Source organism: Nicotiana tomentosiformis, chromosome 7, assembly GCF_000390325.3.
Source record: "Nicotiana tomentosiformis chromosome 7, ASM39032v3, whole genome shotgun sequence".
Lineage (NCBI taxonomy): Eukaryota > Viridiplantae > Streptophyta > Magnoliopsida > Solanales > Solanaceae > Nicotiana > Nicotiana tomentosiformis.
Genome location: NC_090818.1, coordinates 33,514,776 through 33,533,248, shown reverse-complemented (window position 1 = coordinate 33,533,248; position 18,473 = coordinate 33,514,776). Strand labels below are relative to the sequence as shown.

Here is an 18,473-nt window from a genome sequence, read left to right as displayed (position 1 = left end):
TTCCATTGTTATGTCTGGCCTTATTCTTCAACTTCGGACAGTCTTTCTTCCAGTGCCCCTTTTCTCGACAAAAGGCACATTCATCTTTGCTGTGTCTAGATCTTGACTTGGATCTTCCCTTCTTAGTCCTCGTTTGATTTTGAGGACGACCCCTCACAATTAGTGCTTCTCCTTCTCCGCCCTTCTGTTTTTCTCCCTTTCTTTGTTCATAGATGTACAAAGCCGAACAAACTTATCTGAGAGAAATTTTGTCATTTCCATGGAGCAGAGTAGTTTCAAGGTGCTCGTACTCATTAGGAAGTGACCCCAACAACATCAAGGCCAAGTCACCATCATCAAAAGTTGCATCCATGTTTTGCAAATCTGTGACCAACTTATTGAAACTGGTGATATGTTCATTCATTGTGGTACCAGGAACATAGGTGAAGCGAAACAGTCTCTTCTTCATGTACAATTTATTTTGACTGTTTTTCTTCAAATATTTATCCTCCAGTACTTTCCATAATTTACTTGCAGAAGTTTCCTTTGTGTATGGATATTTCTGCTCTCTAGCAAGGTAGGATCGAATGGTACCGCAAGCAACTCGATTGATAATTTTCCAATCTTCTTCTCCAATAACATCTGGCTTCTTTTCTTCAATGGCAAGATCTAGCCCTTGTTGAAAAAGAACATCTAGAACCTCGCCTTGCCACATCCCAAAATGTCCTGACCCGTCAAAAATTTCTACCGCAAATTTCGCATTTGACACAATTCTTGTCATAAGCGAAGATGCCAACGATGACGTATTATTGACACTTGATGTAGATTCTTCTTGTTTACTGTCTCCCATTTTGACACAAATATTATTTAGTAGCTGACGACACAAATCAAGATTATTTCCTTTCTGGTGTGGAAGATCAGACTAAGCTGCAACCACAGAGCATACTCAGACAGAACCTTGACTCAGTTACCAAGATAGATCTTTTCTGATGTGGAAGATCAGACTATGCTGCAACCACAGAGCATACTTAGACAGTACCTTGGCTCTGATACCAATTGTTGCGGAAGCCAAATGTATATAGTGTGAATGAGTCACAACTACTATACCAAAAATTATGACAACCACTAAATAATAAACAAGACAATAAGACAACAATAAAAGAACACCAGAATTTACGAGGTTCGGCCAATTTTGCCTACTTCCTCGGACACAATCAATATTTTATTCCACTCCAAAATTACAAGTGAAATAATACTAAAGAGAGAAGATACAAATGCCTTAAGAAGATAAAAGGCAAATGAGAGGTGTATTTAAATCCTAAACATTAGGCCTCCTTTTATAGGGTGAAATTCTCATTCAAAATTGTCATCCACCGATGTGGTACTTTTGCCAATTTCAACAAATCTCCACCTTGGCAAAATTCCACATCTTCAATTTTCTCTCAATAACAAATTTTGGTTGTGTCTTCATCTTCAATCTTTAGTGTTCAACAATGTTGATCAAATCCAAACAATGTTGAAACTTGACCGCAGTCACCACTTTTGTCAGCATATCAGCAGGGTTCTCCGTAGTATGAATTTTCTTCACCGTGACTCCACCTTCTTCTATGATTTCTCGTACGAAATGATACCGAACATCAATGTGCTTCGTCCTTGCATGATAAACTTGGTTCTTCGCTAATTGAATAGCACTTTGACTATCACAAAAAATTGTAATATTTTTTTGTTCAATACATTAGAGAATTTTAAGTTATTTATATCAGAATAACAGGAATATATAACATTAGGGAACGCAGAATACCTAAAAAAGAACCCTTAAACTTGGCAGGAATTATTAGTTACAATCCTAAATTATTCGTGGTCTTAATTACCCCCTCAATATGGTCTTTTGAGAGCCACTACCCCCTGGATGCTGATGTGGCAAAGAGTGTGGGTGCACTCTCTTTTAAGCGCGTGAGAGTGAAGAAAAATTGAAAAATCAGCTTCCAAATAGGTTATTTTTTTAACATTTAATTGTCATATAATCATATATAATGATTTATTTGTTACAACTATGTATTTTTCTTACTTCATCTTAACATATAATGTGGACTTTATTCTAACTTTTATTATTTTTAATTTCTTCTAAAATATAATATCTATTTGTTCCTACTGCATATTTCTTTTTTTGTTTTTGGCCAAATTTATAAAACGTTTGGTAGGAACTCTATTATTTTAGCCAAAAAAGAAAAAACTTTTAGCAAAAATAATGGAGTACCAGTTGTGTATATTTCCTATTTTTTTTATATATAATTTCTATTTATTTTAATTTTGTATTTTTATTTTCGAGTCAAACCAATAAAATAATTTGGCCATAGCTCAATTATTTTTTACCAAATAAAAGAAGTATAGCCAAAATAATGAACCTGCAATTGTATACTTTTTTTATGTCTTCTTTTGATGCAATGACTATTTATTTCAACTGTGTATTTTTACTTTTTCAGGTAAAATCTATAAAAAAAATATTTTTAGAGCACCACAACTAAAACTTTATTATTTTTAGCCAAATAAAAAAATTTAGCCTAAATATTGTAGTTCTATCCATGTTTTATTATAAATATTATTCGAAAAATATTATCTAAAAAGGAAACATACTTAAAAAGGTAAAAATATATTTTATTTTTCAAAAAAATACCACATAGACAGAAAAATCTACGTGGTAGGCAAGTGCATGCCACTTTTCTGGGATGAGATCGTCCAAGGGGATAACATCTTTCGAATAACCAAGTATAGGGGTGTAATTTAAATCATAGATAGTTCAAGGATGTAACCAATAATGCGTGCCAAGTTTACGGGGGTTTAAGGTATTTTGCCCATTAGGAAACATGACATACAGCATTATACAAAACTACAAGTATGACAAGACAAGAAAATAAATTCAAATAAGATCTGATAGAACTGAGCAATCCAGTTTGGCGGAGATTAGAGAAAGGACGAACATTAATTGAATATTTACCAACAAGTCAAGCACACTGGCCTAAATTTTCCAATTTGTTGTTCCTAGCGTACTAGGAGAATCTTGCACGTGAATCTGTCAAAGTCTATCCTTTTCTGTATTTTGTAGTCTTCCATGAAATACCTCAATTGTCAATATCATGAAATATTTTTCAAAATGGGTGAAATAAATTAGAATATTAGACTAGTGTTTTGTGCAATCAATTTTACTCTCTCTAGCCATTTCTCCAGTCCACTTTTCAGTTCTACATTTAAAATGATTCTTCCAAGTCATACAGAGAATTTTCAGTTGAGCTACTCTTGTCACTTGTATGCTTTCAAGTATACTGCCTTTTTATCTTTACTGGCCTTCTTTTTGCAACCCTCATCTATAATTCAGGTGGAAGGAAATGAAATAGACAAAATATCACTTGTTGCAATCAAGAATATGATCATTGATGATCCCTTTAGGATCATGGACTCCTGGAATGAAACCATCCATTTCTGTGACTGGCCTGGTGTTTCATGTGGTCGCCGTCACAGACGAGTCACTGTTTTGGATCTTAGTTGTCTGAAACTAAGAGGTACGTTTTCACCAAGCATTGGCAATCTGAGCTTTCTTCATGTCCTTAAGCTCCAAAATAATAGCTTTTCAGGTGAAATCCCATCAGAGCTTGGCTACTTACATAAGTTACAGGTTTTACGCCTTGACAATAACTCATTCACTGGTCATATTCCTTCAAACATTTCTGGTTGCTTCAACCTTTTTTCTGTTGTTCTTTCATATAATATGTTGGTAGGCATAATTCCAGCAGAATTAGGCACCTTGTTGAAACTTCAACAACTTTTACTTGTTTCTAACTACTTTACAGGAGGTATTCCACCTTCTCTTGGTAATCTTTCTACACTTGATACCTTTTTGGCAAGCAAGAACAATTTGGTAGGCAAAATACCTGATGAATTATGCCAATTGCCCAACTTAAAGTACTTTGTAGTGAACGAGAACAACCTGAGTGGAACATTGCCTCCTTGTCTTTTCAATCATTCATCTATGGTAGCCATTGATGTTGGATCAAATCATATAGAGGGGAAGTTGCCTCCATTGCTTGGTATTACTCTTCCTAATTTGCAGTTCCTCAGCATTCATAGAAACAACATAACTGGAAATATTCCAGTAACATTATCAAATTCCACAAAACTTCAGTTTCTTGTTGCTGGTAGAAATGGGCTCACAGGAAAAGTACCGCCCCTTGGAAATCTGCTGAACGTGCGGAGATTTTTAGTTGCTTACAATCATCTCGGGAAGGGGGAGGATGATGACCTCAGCTTTCTCACCACATTGGTGAATGCCACCAGCTTGGAGCTTTTGGAGCTCAATACAAATAACTTTGGTGGAGTCTTACCTGCATCTGTTAGTAATCTTTCGTCTGAACTAATAGAGCTTTCTCTGTCTTACAATCAGATTTCTGGAAAACTCCCAAGAGGGATATCCAATCTCAAGAAGCTAGAGGCTTTCTTCGGGGCTTACAACAGATTCTATGGTGAAATTCCATCTGAAATTGGGGATCTGATAAACCTGCAGGAGTTGGCCTTACTTGGAAATCTGTTGTCAGGCCAAATTCCAATCTCTTTTGGAAATTTAGCTTCCTTAACCAGACTCAGTTTAAGAGAAAACAATCTCCGGGGGAGAATTCCTTCCAGTTTAGGCAAGTGTCACAATTTGGAACTGTTGGATCTTGGCTCAAATAACATTAGTGGTTTCATACCATCAGAAATTCTTGAAATTTCATCCTTGTCAGAGGGCCTCGACCTATCTCATAACCACTTAACTGGGATCCTTCAGAAGGAAATCGGGAAGTTGAGCAATCTAGGCTACTTAAACCTATCTGATAACAAGTTGCGGGGCCAAATTCCTACTACTCTAGGTACTTGTCTGAAACTTGAAGCACTAGATTTGAACAACAACAACTTTCAGGGTAGTATTCCTTCAACCATGAATAATTTGCGAGGCCTGGAACTTTTAGTCCTTTCTCACAATAATCTGTCAGGTGAAATCCCAAGATTCTTGAAAGACTTCAAATTTCTGCAGGTTGTAGATCTGTCTAGCAATAATTTGGAAGGTGAAATCCCAATTGGAGGTATCTTCAATAATGTTAGTGTTGTTTCTATTATAGGAAATAGAAATCTCTGTGGGGGTATACCAGAGTTGGACCTTCCGGCTTGCAGTGCAGAAGTAAAGAAAGAAAAGAAATCAGGTTTCCCCTTGAAAATAGTAATTCCAGTAGTCAGCGGGCTTATAGGGTTGACATCTATAGTTTGTTTTCTTGGCATTCCACAGTTAGGTGGATCGAGAAAAGCACCAGTTACAGATACACCTGAAAACTCGACCATAAGAGTATCTTATCAGCATCTCCATAGGGAAACTGATGGATTCTCTGTATCAAATTTGCTGGGCATGGGTGCTTTTGGGTCTGTATATAAGGGAATTTCTGAAGACGATGGTACAGTTTTTGCTGTTAAGGTACTGGACCTTTCACACCATGCAGCTTCCAAGAGTTTTTTAGCAGAGTGTGAGATTCTGAAGAACATAAGACATCGTAATATTGTAAAGGTGTTAAGTGCATGCTCAAGTATTGATTATGAGGGCAATGAATTCAAAGCTATAGTTTACGCATACATGGATAAGGGGAGTCTGCAGGAGTGGTTGCATTTCACTCCTCAGGAGTCACATGAGCACAAGAAGCTAGGATTTCTTCAAAGATTAAACATTGCCATTGATGTTGCATGTGCTCTGGATTATCTTCATAATGATTGCCAACCCCCAATAATTCATCGTGATCTGAAGCCAAGCAATATTCTCCTCGATGAGAACATGACTGGACATGTTGGTGATTTTGGTTTGGCAAGATTTATTCCACCAGCTATTCACAACTCTTCAGCAAATCCAAAAACTTCTACTTGTGTTGGGGGAACTATTGGGTATACACCTCCAGGTAATACCGCCTTGCAAATTCCATTTTTTTTCCTTTCCTCAATTATTACACTCACCTACTAAAGTTAGTCTCAAGTGTCGAACCTAGTATGCAATTCAAGAGCATGGACATTCTGCTTTAAGTGGCTCCAAGTTTAGCTTTGGAATCATCCAATTGTTTGATTTAGTTTGTACTTGCCCATATTTTCTTGAGTAAAATCTTGTCCAAAAATTAAGTGACTGAAACATATAGGAATAAAAGTAATTTCAGAATAGTCATCATGTAACTGACATTTTGTCTTCTAGACTGGCTTATTTTCTGCTAAGCGTTTTCTGCAACCCCGGTGCACCAAACTCCCACTATGCGCGGGGTCCGGGAAAGGGCCGGATCATAAGGGTTTATTGTACGCAGCCCTACCCTGCATTTCTGTAGGAGGTTGTTTCCATAGCTCGAACATGTGACCTCCTGGTCACATGGCAGCAATTTTACCAGTTCTGCCAAGCCTTTTCTGCATTAGCCATAAATCAAGATTTCTGCTGTCATGTATAAGTATTCTTCTATCTTTTGGGAAAAGTATGTCTTATTCTATAATATTTCTCGTTGACATGTAAATGCATCTCAGAGTTGGGTATGGGAAGTGACGCCTCAATCTATGGAGATTTATACAGCTTTGGCATAATGCTCTTGGAAATGTTTACTGGGAGGAGACCAACTGATGAAATGTTTAAAGATAGTTTAAATCTTCATAACTATGCCAAGGCTTCTTTACCGGACAGAGTGATGCATATAACAGATCCCATTCTTCTCCAGGAAAGGGATGAACTAGGAAAGGAATACAAACTTGATAACAACAGAAGCAGTGCCACTGACTTTTTTGAATCATTCTTAGTTGCGGTGATTCAAATTGGAGTTGCCTGCTCTGTAGAATTTCCAAAAGAAAGGAGGAGGACCAATGATATCGTTGGAGAACTCAATTCATTGAGGAAGTTGTTCTTGGAGCAAGCATACTGGAAAGAACAGGTAATAAGCTTCCGCCCGCATTGACAGGTGTAATGTTAGTCCGTCTCATGTTTAGTGACACGAGGTAATCTGCACTATGAAACAAGTTCATGAATTTAAGGTTCGATTCTGCTCTTTTAATTTATAGTTATAGAAGATTATAAGTAAAACTAAAGCTAGCTCTTCGCAAGTTTCTTAGTTAGATGCCTTATTGATTATCTTGAGTAATATGTTAATGTTAGTTCTACTTGATGTCTACAGCTGCTGCACTATTAGATCATTGAATAGCCATGACAATAACACAACTGATCTCAAGCTTCCTCCTGCCAGTCTCAACATCATATTTGAAGTTCTTGAGAGCTAGCTAGGTAATGTCAACTTCGAATAACAATATTCATGGCTAAATCACAACCCCAGAACTTATGGGTGTTATCCACTCATAATAAAGTTAAACAATTTCACAAGTTTTTGAATAATTGAAAATACTAAGAAAGATGAAGAAGAACTGAGAATTCTTGCTCCCGAGTGTTCCGTGTGTATGTTTTCCTCTCAAAGCGGCATCTCCCCTCTCCAAAATAGGTTTAAACTTTTTTTTTATACGAGTTAGGGTGTGTAGGGTCGTCAAAACCTTGTCCCGTACAAAATAGGAGAGTGTTCCATCACCCAGCGTCCAGGGTAGCGCGTCGCGCTAGCCCTGGCCAAAAACATTTTGGAACTGTAATCTGCACCCTAGGCAGGGTAACGAGTTGGCCTGGGTGATGCACTGCCCGTTTTTTTTTCTTTTGTTCTCTTTTTGCTTCACCTCGTACAATTCCTTCCCACATTGCCTCCGGGTGACTCCTACACATAAAAATACTGCGAATTAGAATAAATTATTACCTTACACATCCGAAATCCATGAAATATGAGTAAAATGCGAGGCGATATGCATATATCAACACCCCACACTTAAACTCTTGCTCTCCCTAGAGCAATGGAACTATCAACTACATCCCCAACGACTTACATACAACTATGGAGGAGCAATTAAATTTTTTCAATCATACACTCTACCTTTGACTATGGTCGTTACCGGCAATCAAGCATGAGGATACGAAATTCACATTCCTCCCATTTTAAACATGCCCAAGTATAAGCAATATAATTCAACCAATTCCAGCAACCTACCCATAGCCACCTTACCTCAAGAGCCGACTCATTACCACTAAGCACCCTCAACTCGCACACTCACCCAACAACAGAAATTAACAACACCACCAATCAGTCATGAGACCATGTGCCCTCACCAACAAATAAGAGAGAGTGAATATAGAAATAGTCCATACATTCAAATATAACTTTGAACATAACTTAAGGACATCACACAAGTAAACAAACAACCCTCACTCACACAAAGAAGTTCATGTATATTCCGTGGTCCTACTATAAGCTTGACCGTAGTGTACGTCTCTACTACTCTAAGCTAGCCAAGTCTAGGATCAATTAGGTCTGTTCGAGTTGTAATGTAGGCTAAGGTATGGGTATGATACATTTAGGAATAATGACTAACCCTCCTAAACACTTTAATACACTACACTTACAAGTCGAACACATATTCTTCTCAACCAATTCAACCTGCCACAAACCATACACCTAGCACATTTTTTTCAATTAAGAAATTCTACCTCCCCACTAGCACGAATTAGTAAGAGTATGAGGTGCATTTTTTTTCTTTTTGACGAGCAACATTATTTGTATTTTTTTTTTGCCTTTTCTTTTCTTTCTTTTTTCTTTTTCTACACACACTTCTTACATTAAAGTTCATCGACTATTGGCCTTTTTATAACTTTAGTGCACCTTGTGGTCCCTTCCATTGTTCCGCTGGAAAGCTACATCCCTATCTCTCACCTTACTTCTTTTAGCGATTAAGTGCCTTCGGAGGTAAAGGTTCAACAAGCTTAAGTTAAGAATAAAATTAGGGATATGACTTATAATGTGGGTGCCAAGGAAAAGATCTACATGCTCAAAGGGGTTAAAAACAAAAATTTTTTATTTGTAAGTGACAAACACATCTATGATCGAGCAAAGAACTGCCTACGTCATCTCCTAGACTAGCTCAACTTAATGATTTCGCTTTGACTAACAAGCAGGGAAAGTTCTAGACTACACAAGATAGCATAGAAAATCACGAATCCTTACATAGACATTGAACATGATTCAATCAAGACAAATCTGTTCAACACTCAGGTCAAGCAAGCACATAATTTTAAGCTATAATGCACTAGGTGATATACAAGTCAAACAACTGAGAAAAAAGTCACAGAGTAGGCTATTTATTTCACTTAGGCATCACAATTCAAATCAAATACAACAGGAAGACAGAGCTCATGCCATATCCTATGGTTCCAACACCAAACATGTCATAGGTATCTAGAGCAACTCAGTTTTCTTATTATCCTACTCCTAAAATAATACAGCAAAGAACCCGGTTCAAGCTATATCCTTGGAAAAGAATCAGTGCCCAAATAAAAACAAAGGGAATCACTACCTAACTATCCTAATAAAAGCAAAAGAAAATCTTTTTGGTATTTTTAATCAAACCTTAAGCCCTCAAGAAAGTTGTCCAAGAGATCCATCGTCGGAAAAAATCTAAATTTTTTCTATTTTTTTTTCTCCATATTTTCGTTTTTTAAATATTCCACTACTCTAACTAAACTACTACTAACTACGAGTTAATAATTAAAATAACTAATGAGAAAGAACGATTTTATGCAAGTACACTCAGAAAGTAGTTCTCCCACCCCACACTTATGTTATGCATAGTCCTCGATGCATATAAGAATTCAAAATAAAACTAAGGTGGAAGAAAAACTCCCTCCTACTCGGACCTTCGTCCTCAGAACACCCAACATTTGAAGCTCTGGGCTCTTCATCATTTTCTCCAAGCGGCAACAAAGCCATTGGCCCCATGACCTCAACATCTATATCATCCCCATCATCCGATCCCTTGTTGGTGTTTTCATCCTTCGATGGGTGAATGGGACTGCCAAGCGCAATCTCAAACATTTCCTTTGAAGCACTAGGCAGATCATTGCGCAGTTGCATCCGCTCCTCATCAGTCACTCCCATTCGGCTCATCATCAAGTTCAGTGAACTGTATAGATACCTGTTAAATTTTTTCTCCGGCTAGTTTGAAGCAGTCAGACTCAGCTTGGAAGTGGAATCTAGCAAGGAAATAATATCTATCAGTCCCTTCGGAGCCTCAACCAAGTCGTCATAACCAAGGTAATCAGGTACCTTACGAGAAAGCATATACCGTGTTAGCAGGTTACCAAAGAAAAACTTCTTTATTTTTCGCCCAAAGCGAATGCGAGCCATCTCCTCCAACATAATCTCACCCACTTTGACTGGCCTCCCAGTCATCAGAAAGAAGATCAAGCACACCCTAGCTCGAGTGCACCCGGTGTTGTGCTCCACTGACATCAGTCTGGCTTGCACAAAGTTCTGCCACACCTTGGCAGTTTTATTGAAGTCAATTCAGAGCATCTCACTGTGGGTATCATTCTTTGTCCTCGTCCACTTAGCATCAGAATCTACGCCACACAGAGTGATGAATAGCAGTGTAGCTCGGGCACCTTACAGACTTTTGCAACCTCCTCGGGTTTGGGAAATCAACCCCTAAGAACTTGCATAACGACTCCTTATCCAATGGCATTTCCTTCACTCTGACCCACGACAAGAACATGTGCTCGTTCCAATTCACATACAGCTCTTTTACCATGCTCAAGTTTGCATGTCCACGACACTCAATGAACTTGTCCATCTTCATACTTTTTAACCTGGCTAGCACATCGGGGAAATTCATCTCCAAAGTGGTCACATTGATCCCCATCTTAGATACATACTGCCCATACGGCTCGAAGTTGTGATACCACTAGGTAGCATCCTCACGAACCAAATCCAATGTGGTTCGTATTCCCAAATGTTATACCCCATTTTAATACGGGTCAAATTAGAGTATAACCTATTGGAAACCCAATGTTCAATTAATTTTAAGAGAGTCGCCACCTAATTATTTTAAGGTGAATTAGGACACCATCTTTTATCTAAATAATGCCAAACTTAACTCTGTTTATATAGTCTATTTAACCTTATGATTATGGGTAAGAGTTCTAATTAATCCTATAGGGAAGGTTATTAAAGCACCCTATATGATCTGTTAATTACGGTTAACCGACCAAACTTAGGATAATTAATTTAAAGCTAAGTAATGAAAATATTTGCATAAAATCAGGTGTCCATTATAGTTGAAAATTTGTGTTTTATCCAAAGAAATTAAAAGTCATTCCAAATCGTAAAAGTTTATGAAATAGAAAAAGAGATTTAAGTTGTTTAGAATTCAAAACTTGTTTGACTCCAAATAATTAACTAGAGAAAAAAAAGGCTCATCTGGATAAAAACGGGCCAACCGCTACAACAAAGTTTAAAACTTATTTTGAATAAGAAAGAAATACTAGTTAGACATTCTAAGTAATTTAAGTCTTGAGCATGCAAAAAAGAAACAACCTCAGGCAAAACATACAAATGAAATGTTAGTCAGCAGAAAATGAATCCAAAGTAGAAGGAATAAGGCAAAATAAACAAGCAATTTTCCTATCCGATTCTTCGACAGGGCAAATCTCGGAGTCCCGCTATTCAAGAAATGAGAGGAGATTGGTGCTGAGTTTGCTTCGGCAGCGGCGTTGAGTCTCTCCTGAGACTCTTCGGCTCCGGTGTGTATGACATGCAAAGAAAAAGAGAAATAAAAGAATAAGAGAAGTGATTTGAAACGTATAGCAACGATACAACTATTGAATATAAATTTATTCCACAAGGTTACTCGCACGAAATCACACAAAGACAGTACCATATTCTAAGCATATTTTGGGATCATATTGTTAAACTTTATAATCTAAACACTCCCCTGTAACATAACAAATTTCAGAACTTAAAAGATGCGTTCATCAGGTGCATTACGCCTAAACAGTGATATCTCTTCATTCAAAATCCGAAGGACATGGTTTTTAATTTAACTGTCACTTTATCTACAACATGGACAAAAGGAGGTTAAAGCTAAACTGAGTATGTAAGATCACATCCAACTATTAACTCAACTCAACAGACATTTGTTAAATGAGCCTCAAGTTAATAGGAAGTCATATTAATTCCATCAATTCTACGCTCATGATACATTAGCATTTATTTTTTGCTTTTACTTCACAAATCCTAAAAGAAGAGGGCGTTAAGATATTCAGGCTAACATAGATATAAGCACATATATTTCATTAGAATCCTATAGGCATGATTCTACATGGTGAGAATCTTATACACAATATTTAATCTTATAGACATAATTTCTACCATTTGAATGAGATTTAAAGGCTATAAACTCCCAGAACACATTAACAAAATACTCTTCCATTTTCATATTACGTTAAAATGAATAGATAATGCCAAATCCTAAATAACTCAATGATTAACAAGTCCTATTATTACATAGTTTACAAATGAAAGATTTTTAACATAAACCTCTACCAGTTTGTTATGGTTTAAAACCTAAAGTCCCAGCAGAGTCGCCAAGTTGTTATATCCCATTTTAACACGGGTCAAATTAGAGTATAACCTATTGAAAACCCAAAGTTCAATTAATTTTAAGAGAGTCGCCACCTAATTAGTTTAAGGTAAATTAAGACACCATCTTTTATCTAAATAATGCCAAACTTAACTCTGTTTATATAGTCTATTTAACCTTATGAATATGGGTAAGGGTTCTAATTAATCCTATAGGAAAGGTTATTAAAGCATCCTATATGATCCGTTAATTACGGTTAACCGGCCAAACTTAGGTTCATTAATTTAAATCTAAGTAATGAAAACATTTGCATATTAGAAAATCAGGTATCCATTATAGTTGAAAATTTGTGTATTATCCAAAGAAATTAAAAGTCGTTCCAAATTGTAAAAGTTTATGAAATAGAAAAAGAGATTTAAGCACTCCACGACTTGTTGATTGGGTAAGTGTTTATGAGGTTCTACATGTTTCTTACATCATTACCAGTGTTATGAAGGTTTGGAACAAAGTTTTAATTGATATGAGGTATGCTACTGGTACCAGATTTGGTAATAAGCAGCTAACCGTTTGAGGATGTTATTATGAGTACATGAGTTATGTGGTACATCGCGTGGCTTGATATTGTCAATGTATTGACGACTTGATACAACTTGTTGAGATTGATACAATATATATATACAAGGACCAGATCTCATATGAAACTCCAGATGTTGGATCTTGGGTTCTATGTTTTGTGTTAACATGTCTATATGGATTGAGGTGACGTGGGATTTCTCGTGAGTATGTGTATGGTGAGTTTATACAGTGATTTGATATCTTTGGAACGACTCTTGACACCTTTAAGTATGAACGTATGTTTAAGTGAGGGGAGAATATAACGACCTGACCGGTCATTTTGATAATTGGCACTTCCATTCGGTGGTTTGAGGTCATGAGTAGCTTTATATTATGCATTACGACTTGCGGTATGGTCGGTTTCAATGTTCGAGAGGTTCGGGATTTATTTGGAACAAATTCTCAATTTGGAAGCTTTATGTTAAAGAGTGACCAAGGTTTGACTTTTGTGTAAACGGTCTCGGTTATTGTTTGGAGGGTTCCATTAGGTTTGTATGGTAATTTTGGACTTAGGCGTATGTACGAATTTGGATTTGGAGGTTCCTAGGTTTAATTGGCTCTTTTTAGCAAAAGTTGGCAATTTGAAGTTTTAGAAATTCATAAGTTTGATCAGGAGTTGATTTTTGGTGATATCAGGTTTGGATTGTTGTTTCAGAAGTTGGAATAGGTTTGTTTTGTCATTTGAAACTTGTGTGCAAAGTTTAGTCTCATTCCGATTTGATCTGGTAGTATTCGGATGCGTTCAGCGAAGCTCGAAGGTTTGAAAATTAAGAGAATGATCTTGGTCTTCGATTCTTGGTTTTGATGTTATTTATGATATTTTGAGCTTTTGGATACATTTGGATAATGTATTTGGACATGTCAGTAGGATTAGACGGGTCTCGGGGGCCTCGGGTGTGATTCAGGGTGGTTTGAAATCATTTTGGTAATGTTTGAGCTGCTGGTTTTTATGAGGTATCAGCGTTCTTTGTGTCCGCGGCAAGAGTAATGCATTCGCGAAGAGTAGTTGTGGAGCTGTGTAATGACAAGACCGATAATTTTGCTTTTTAGATCCCGCTCTCCTATTAAGACTTCCCGTATGTGTTTTCCTATTTTATGACTTGTAGGGATGGTTGGTTTGGTTTTGGAAGGGTTGAGGTTGAAATTGGAACACTTAGTTTTATAAATGTATCCTAAGATGGCCAAGTTTGACTTGAGTCAACACATTGAGGAAACGATCTCGGAATCAGAATTTGAAGGTTCGTATGACGATTTTGAACTTGGGCATATGTTCGGATCGTGTTTCGGGTGGACCGGGAGCGTTTCGATGCTTACTATTGAAAGTTGGCATCTTGAAGGTTCTAGAATTTTTTAAGTTTGGTTTGAAGTAGACTTTGGCACTATCGATGTTCGTTTGGAATTTCGAGCCTTGAATTAGGTTCATATAGTGATTTGTGACATGTGCGTAAAATTTGGCGTCATTTCGAGTTGTCTAAGTATGATCCGTCCGTTCGGAGTTAGTTAGAGGAAGTTTAAAGCATAGAAGTTGATTAATTTGGCTTTGAGGTACGATTCTTGGTTCAATGTTATTTTACGTGTTCCGAGAATTCGAGTAGGCTAGTATATTTATGGACTTGTTGGTATATTTGGACTAGGTCCCAGGTGGCTCGGGTGAGTTTCGGACCATCTGGAGCAAAGTTGGAAGTGGCAGATTTTTGCTGGTGCTGGTGTGCTTCACGATCGCAATGGGTGTTTCGCTATCTCGAAGCAGGATTTTTGGAGGAGCAGCTGGTTGTTCTTTGAGAATGCGAAGAATGCTCCGCGAACGCGAGGGAACACCTGGCTCTCCTTCGTGAACATGGAGGTCTAAGCGCGAAAGCGCAGTAGGAAGGGGCGAATTGTCCTGACAAGCGTTAAGCCTTCGTGAACACAGCTCGGTGACCGCGAACACGAAGGGCATGTGTTAGGAGGCATCGCGAACGCGAAGTGGAAAGACTTGGGCAGAACATGAATTTAATACGAGACTTTGGTTCATTTCTATCACTTTTCACTTGGGTTGGATGAATTTGGGAGCTCTTTTGATGGGGATTGTCATCAAGCATTACAAGGTAAGTGAATTCTACCAATTTTAGGTTAAATACATGTATTATAAGTTGATTTTAACATAGAAATTAGTGAAATTATGGAAATTTGTTGGAAAACCTAGGGTTTAGTAAAAATAGGATTTGACCATGAAATTTATTATGGAATGGGAACAAGTTATATATTTGAGTTACTAATGTCATGGATAACGTTTATCTTCCAAAATTTCTGGAATCCAGGCGCGTGACCCTGGGGTTGACTTTTGTTGACTTTTTTTAGCGGGGTTGAGAAATTACTCTAATAGTTAAATTATGAATTTCTGGGCACATATTGATTGGTTTGTGCGACCTTTGACTAGTTTTTGATTGCTCGACATCGATTTGAGGTTACAAGTGAGGTTTGAGAGCCGAGTAGTGAGCTTGAAAGCGAGGTAAGTCTCTTGCCTAATCTTATAAGAGAAAATTATTCTAGTAGATGTCTTAATTATTGTGTGCTACTTGTTGTGGGTGCTATGTATGCACGAGGTGATGAGAACCCGTACGTAGCTAGATTCATGTTTATATCCTGGTAGACATAGATTTACATCATGCTTTAACTATGCTATTTGAATTAATCTTGTTTGTTTAATTATTTAAATTTATGACTGAGATTGAGACTAGAATAAATTTATTGACCGAGTCTCTTAATTTGGAATTTGTTAAATACTTGATAGATGGTAATTTCATGTCTTCTCGACTCGCATGTATCTTCGCAAGTGAGAGAGTTTCTCTACTCTTATGGGATCGGTCGTTCGCCTTGGCAGAATTGTAACATTACTCTTATGGGATCGAGTTGTTTGCCTCGGAAGTATTGTGAGCTATTCTTATGGTATCATGCCATCTGCCTTGGCGGTATTGTGGAACACTATTCCTATGGGATCAGGTCATTCGCCTCGACAGACTTATGCGTATAATTGAGATTTGATTTGTTATTAGAATAAATTGATTTGTTCCATACCTGTCTACTTTATGTACTTTATTGTTTGACCACTACTAGTGTCTAAGTCGATCCCTCGTCACTACTTCTTCAAGGTTAGACTAGGTGCTTATTGGGTATGCGTTGATTTACGTACTCATACTACACTTCTGCACTAATAATGCAGGTAATGAGACAGGTACTTCCGGTGGTTATTCAGGCGCGTAGACACACTCAGGGACTTAGTGGTGAGTTGCTATCCATGCTTCGATCTACAGCACCCGGAGTCTCCTTCTTATCATGTTCATTATTTCTGTCTACTTTATTTCAGATAGCAGTTTTAGTGGTTTTGTATATTCTACTAGATTTCTCATGCGCTTGTTACACCGGGTTTTGGGGTTTCTAGTAGATGTTCACAAATGTACCAAATATTATTATCATTTCATTTTATGTATTATTCATACTCGGTATTTTGGTAAAGAAGAACGTATGTTACCATGGGTGCTAGATTTAATTCTATTTATTTAATAAAATTTATGATTTTAAAGGTTAAAAAAGATAATTAAGTTGGAGGTACACGTGTTGGCTTACCTGACAATATCGTCGGGCGCCATCACAGCCTTGTAACGACCCGACCGGTCATTTTGAGAGTGATTAGTTCGGGTCCGGTGAGGTTTTGGAATAATTTGGAACACTTAGCTCCAAGGTTTAGAACTTAAGTTGAAAAGGTTGACCGGATGTTGAATTATGTGTAACGACCCCGGAGAATTTTTACTAAGGAAATTAATGTTTTGTGGTGCCAAGGTAGATCAATTAGTAAAAAGGTTGTAGAACATTCTCCCTTGGATGTTAATTTCAAAGCAATAAGACTAAAGAAAATACAGTGAGCTATCTCCCCATAGCACAGGAGGGAAGCTGAAAATGTTAGCAAACCCGTGAGCTAAATCCTTATAGCACAGGGATAGCACCAGTGGAAAATTACTGCATCCGATTTTAGCAAACCAGTGAGCTAAAGCCTTATAGCACAGGGATAGGACCAGTGGAAAAATACTGTACCTGGGCCTATTAATACATGAGCGGGGAGACAGAAAAATAAAAGAATTTCAAGACTAGGGATTTTCTCTCCATAACCCATCCGGCCAAGGGTTCCAATACTCACTTAAGGTGAGTTTTTAAGAGTGTTTTTATGATGATTTCACTTCTCAATCACTAGTTACAACAAGATTTTGTATTGGATTCCATAGGATTTCTTCAAAATCTCAAGAACACCCCAAAAGTTGACTTTCAAGATTTGGTCTTCAAGAGGTAATCTTTAACTCTTAAACCTATAAGCATGTATTTTTAGTGAATATATGAGAAAGAAATAAGCATTAGCACTTATTGGATGGTGCTTGGAAGCCATAAATACTTAAACTAGGTTATTGGGTATTGTAGAGATTTTGCAATGAATTAATTAGTAATAATTGGGTGGATGTGAGTTCATTGATGATTGCAATGGTGTTAAAGAAGGCAATTTGTAGACAAATAATGGTTTAGTATCTCTTATTGGTGGGAAGGAGGGAATTTTGGATGAAGAAATACCACTATTAGAGGTAGTAAAATGGTTTGCACTCTAGGTGTTTGATAAAATACCTAAATGGCCAAAAATCTGGAAATATTTTACTAATATTGGTCCAATTGAATTATGTTGATGTAAATTGAAGTTGTAAGAGTAGTTTGAAGTTTTAATATCACTAAAGAGCTGAATTAAGAAAATCTCAATTTGTGGCGATCTTATTATTGAGGGATTTTCAAGGAAATCATCGAGATTTGAGCCGTTCGGAAGTTGATACACGCGGAATGGAATTTCTGGAGTATTGTACAGCTTGCTCGGTATTGGATTTGTCTTGTTCGAGGTAAGTAACACTTCTAAACTTGGTTCTATATGAATCTCTGAATTACGTGTTGTATGATTTGTTTGGAGATGACGCACATGCTAGATGACGGGCGTGTGGGTGTGCATCATAGGAATCGTGACTTAATTGATTCTGGGAGTTGCATAATTAAATAAATGTCAGTATCCACATATCCTCCACGTGTTGTAGAAATTGAGCTGAGATTCATATTAGAGATCATGTTTAGGGTACGTGCCGATTTTTTGGGATATATATATATATATATATATATTGAGGGATGGATCTTCCCTGGGCATGGATCTTCCCTGGGCATGGATCTTGCCCGAAGCATTTATATTGAGGGATGGATTTTTTCTGGGCATGGATCTTGCCCGAAGCATTTATTTTGAGGGATGAATTTTCCCTGGACATGGATCTTGTCCAAATCATATATAT

At 37.2% G+C, this 18,473-nt stretch overlaps 1 protein-coding gene across 5 annotated transcripts; it reads left to right on the top strand.

Annotated features, from left to right (window-relative positions):
* The first annotated feature begins 3,026 nt into the window (after positions 1-3,026).
* Positions 3,027-16,634, top strand: LOC104121026 (probable LRR receptor-like serine/threonine-protein kinase At3g47570). 5 transcript variants are annotated; one of them, XR_004503597.2, is made up of 4 exons: positions 3,050-5,945; positions 6,547-6,944; positions 7,185-7,291; positions 16,331-16,634. XR_004503597.2 is itself a non-coding variant. In XM_009632921.4 (3 exons), exons 1-3 carry the CDS (start codon positions 3,230-3,232, stop codon positions 7,197-7,199), a joined length of 3,129 nt encoding a protein of 1,042 aa, XP_009631216.1. In that variant the 5' UTR covers positions 3,050-3,229; the 3' UTR covers positions 7,200-7,445. The 5 variants fall into 5 exon arrangements, 2 of the variants coding, with proteins under 2 accessions (XP_009631218.1, XP_009631216.1); XR_011409620.1 differs by having other exon boundaries at positions 3,051-5,945; positions 6,547-7,044; XM_009632921.4 differs by lacking the exon at positions 16,331-16,634 and having other exon boundaries at positions 7,185-7,445.
* The last annotated feature ends 1,839 nt before the right edge of the window (positions 16,635-18,473 follow it).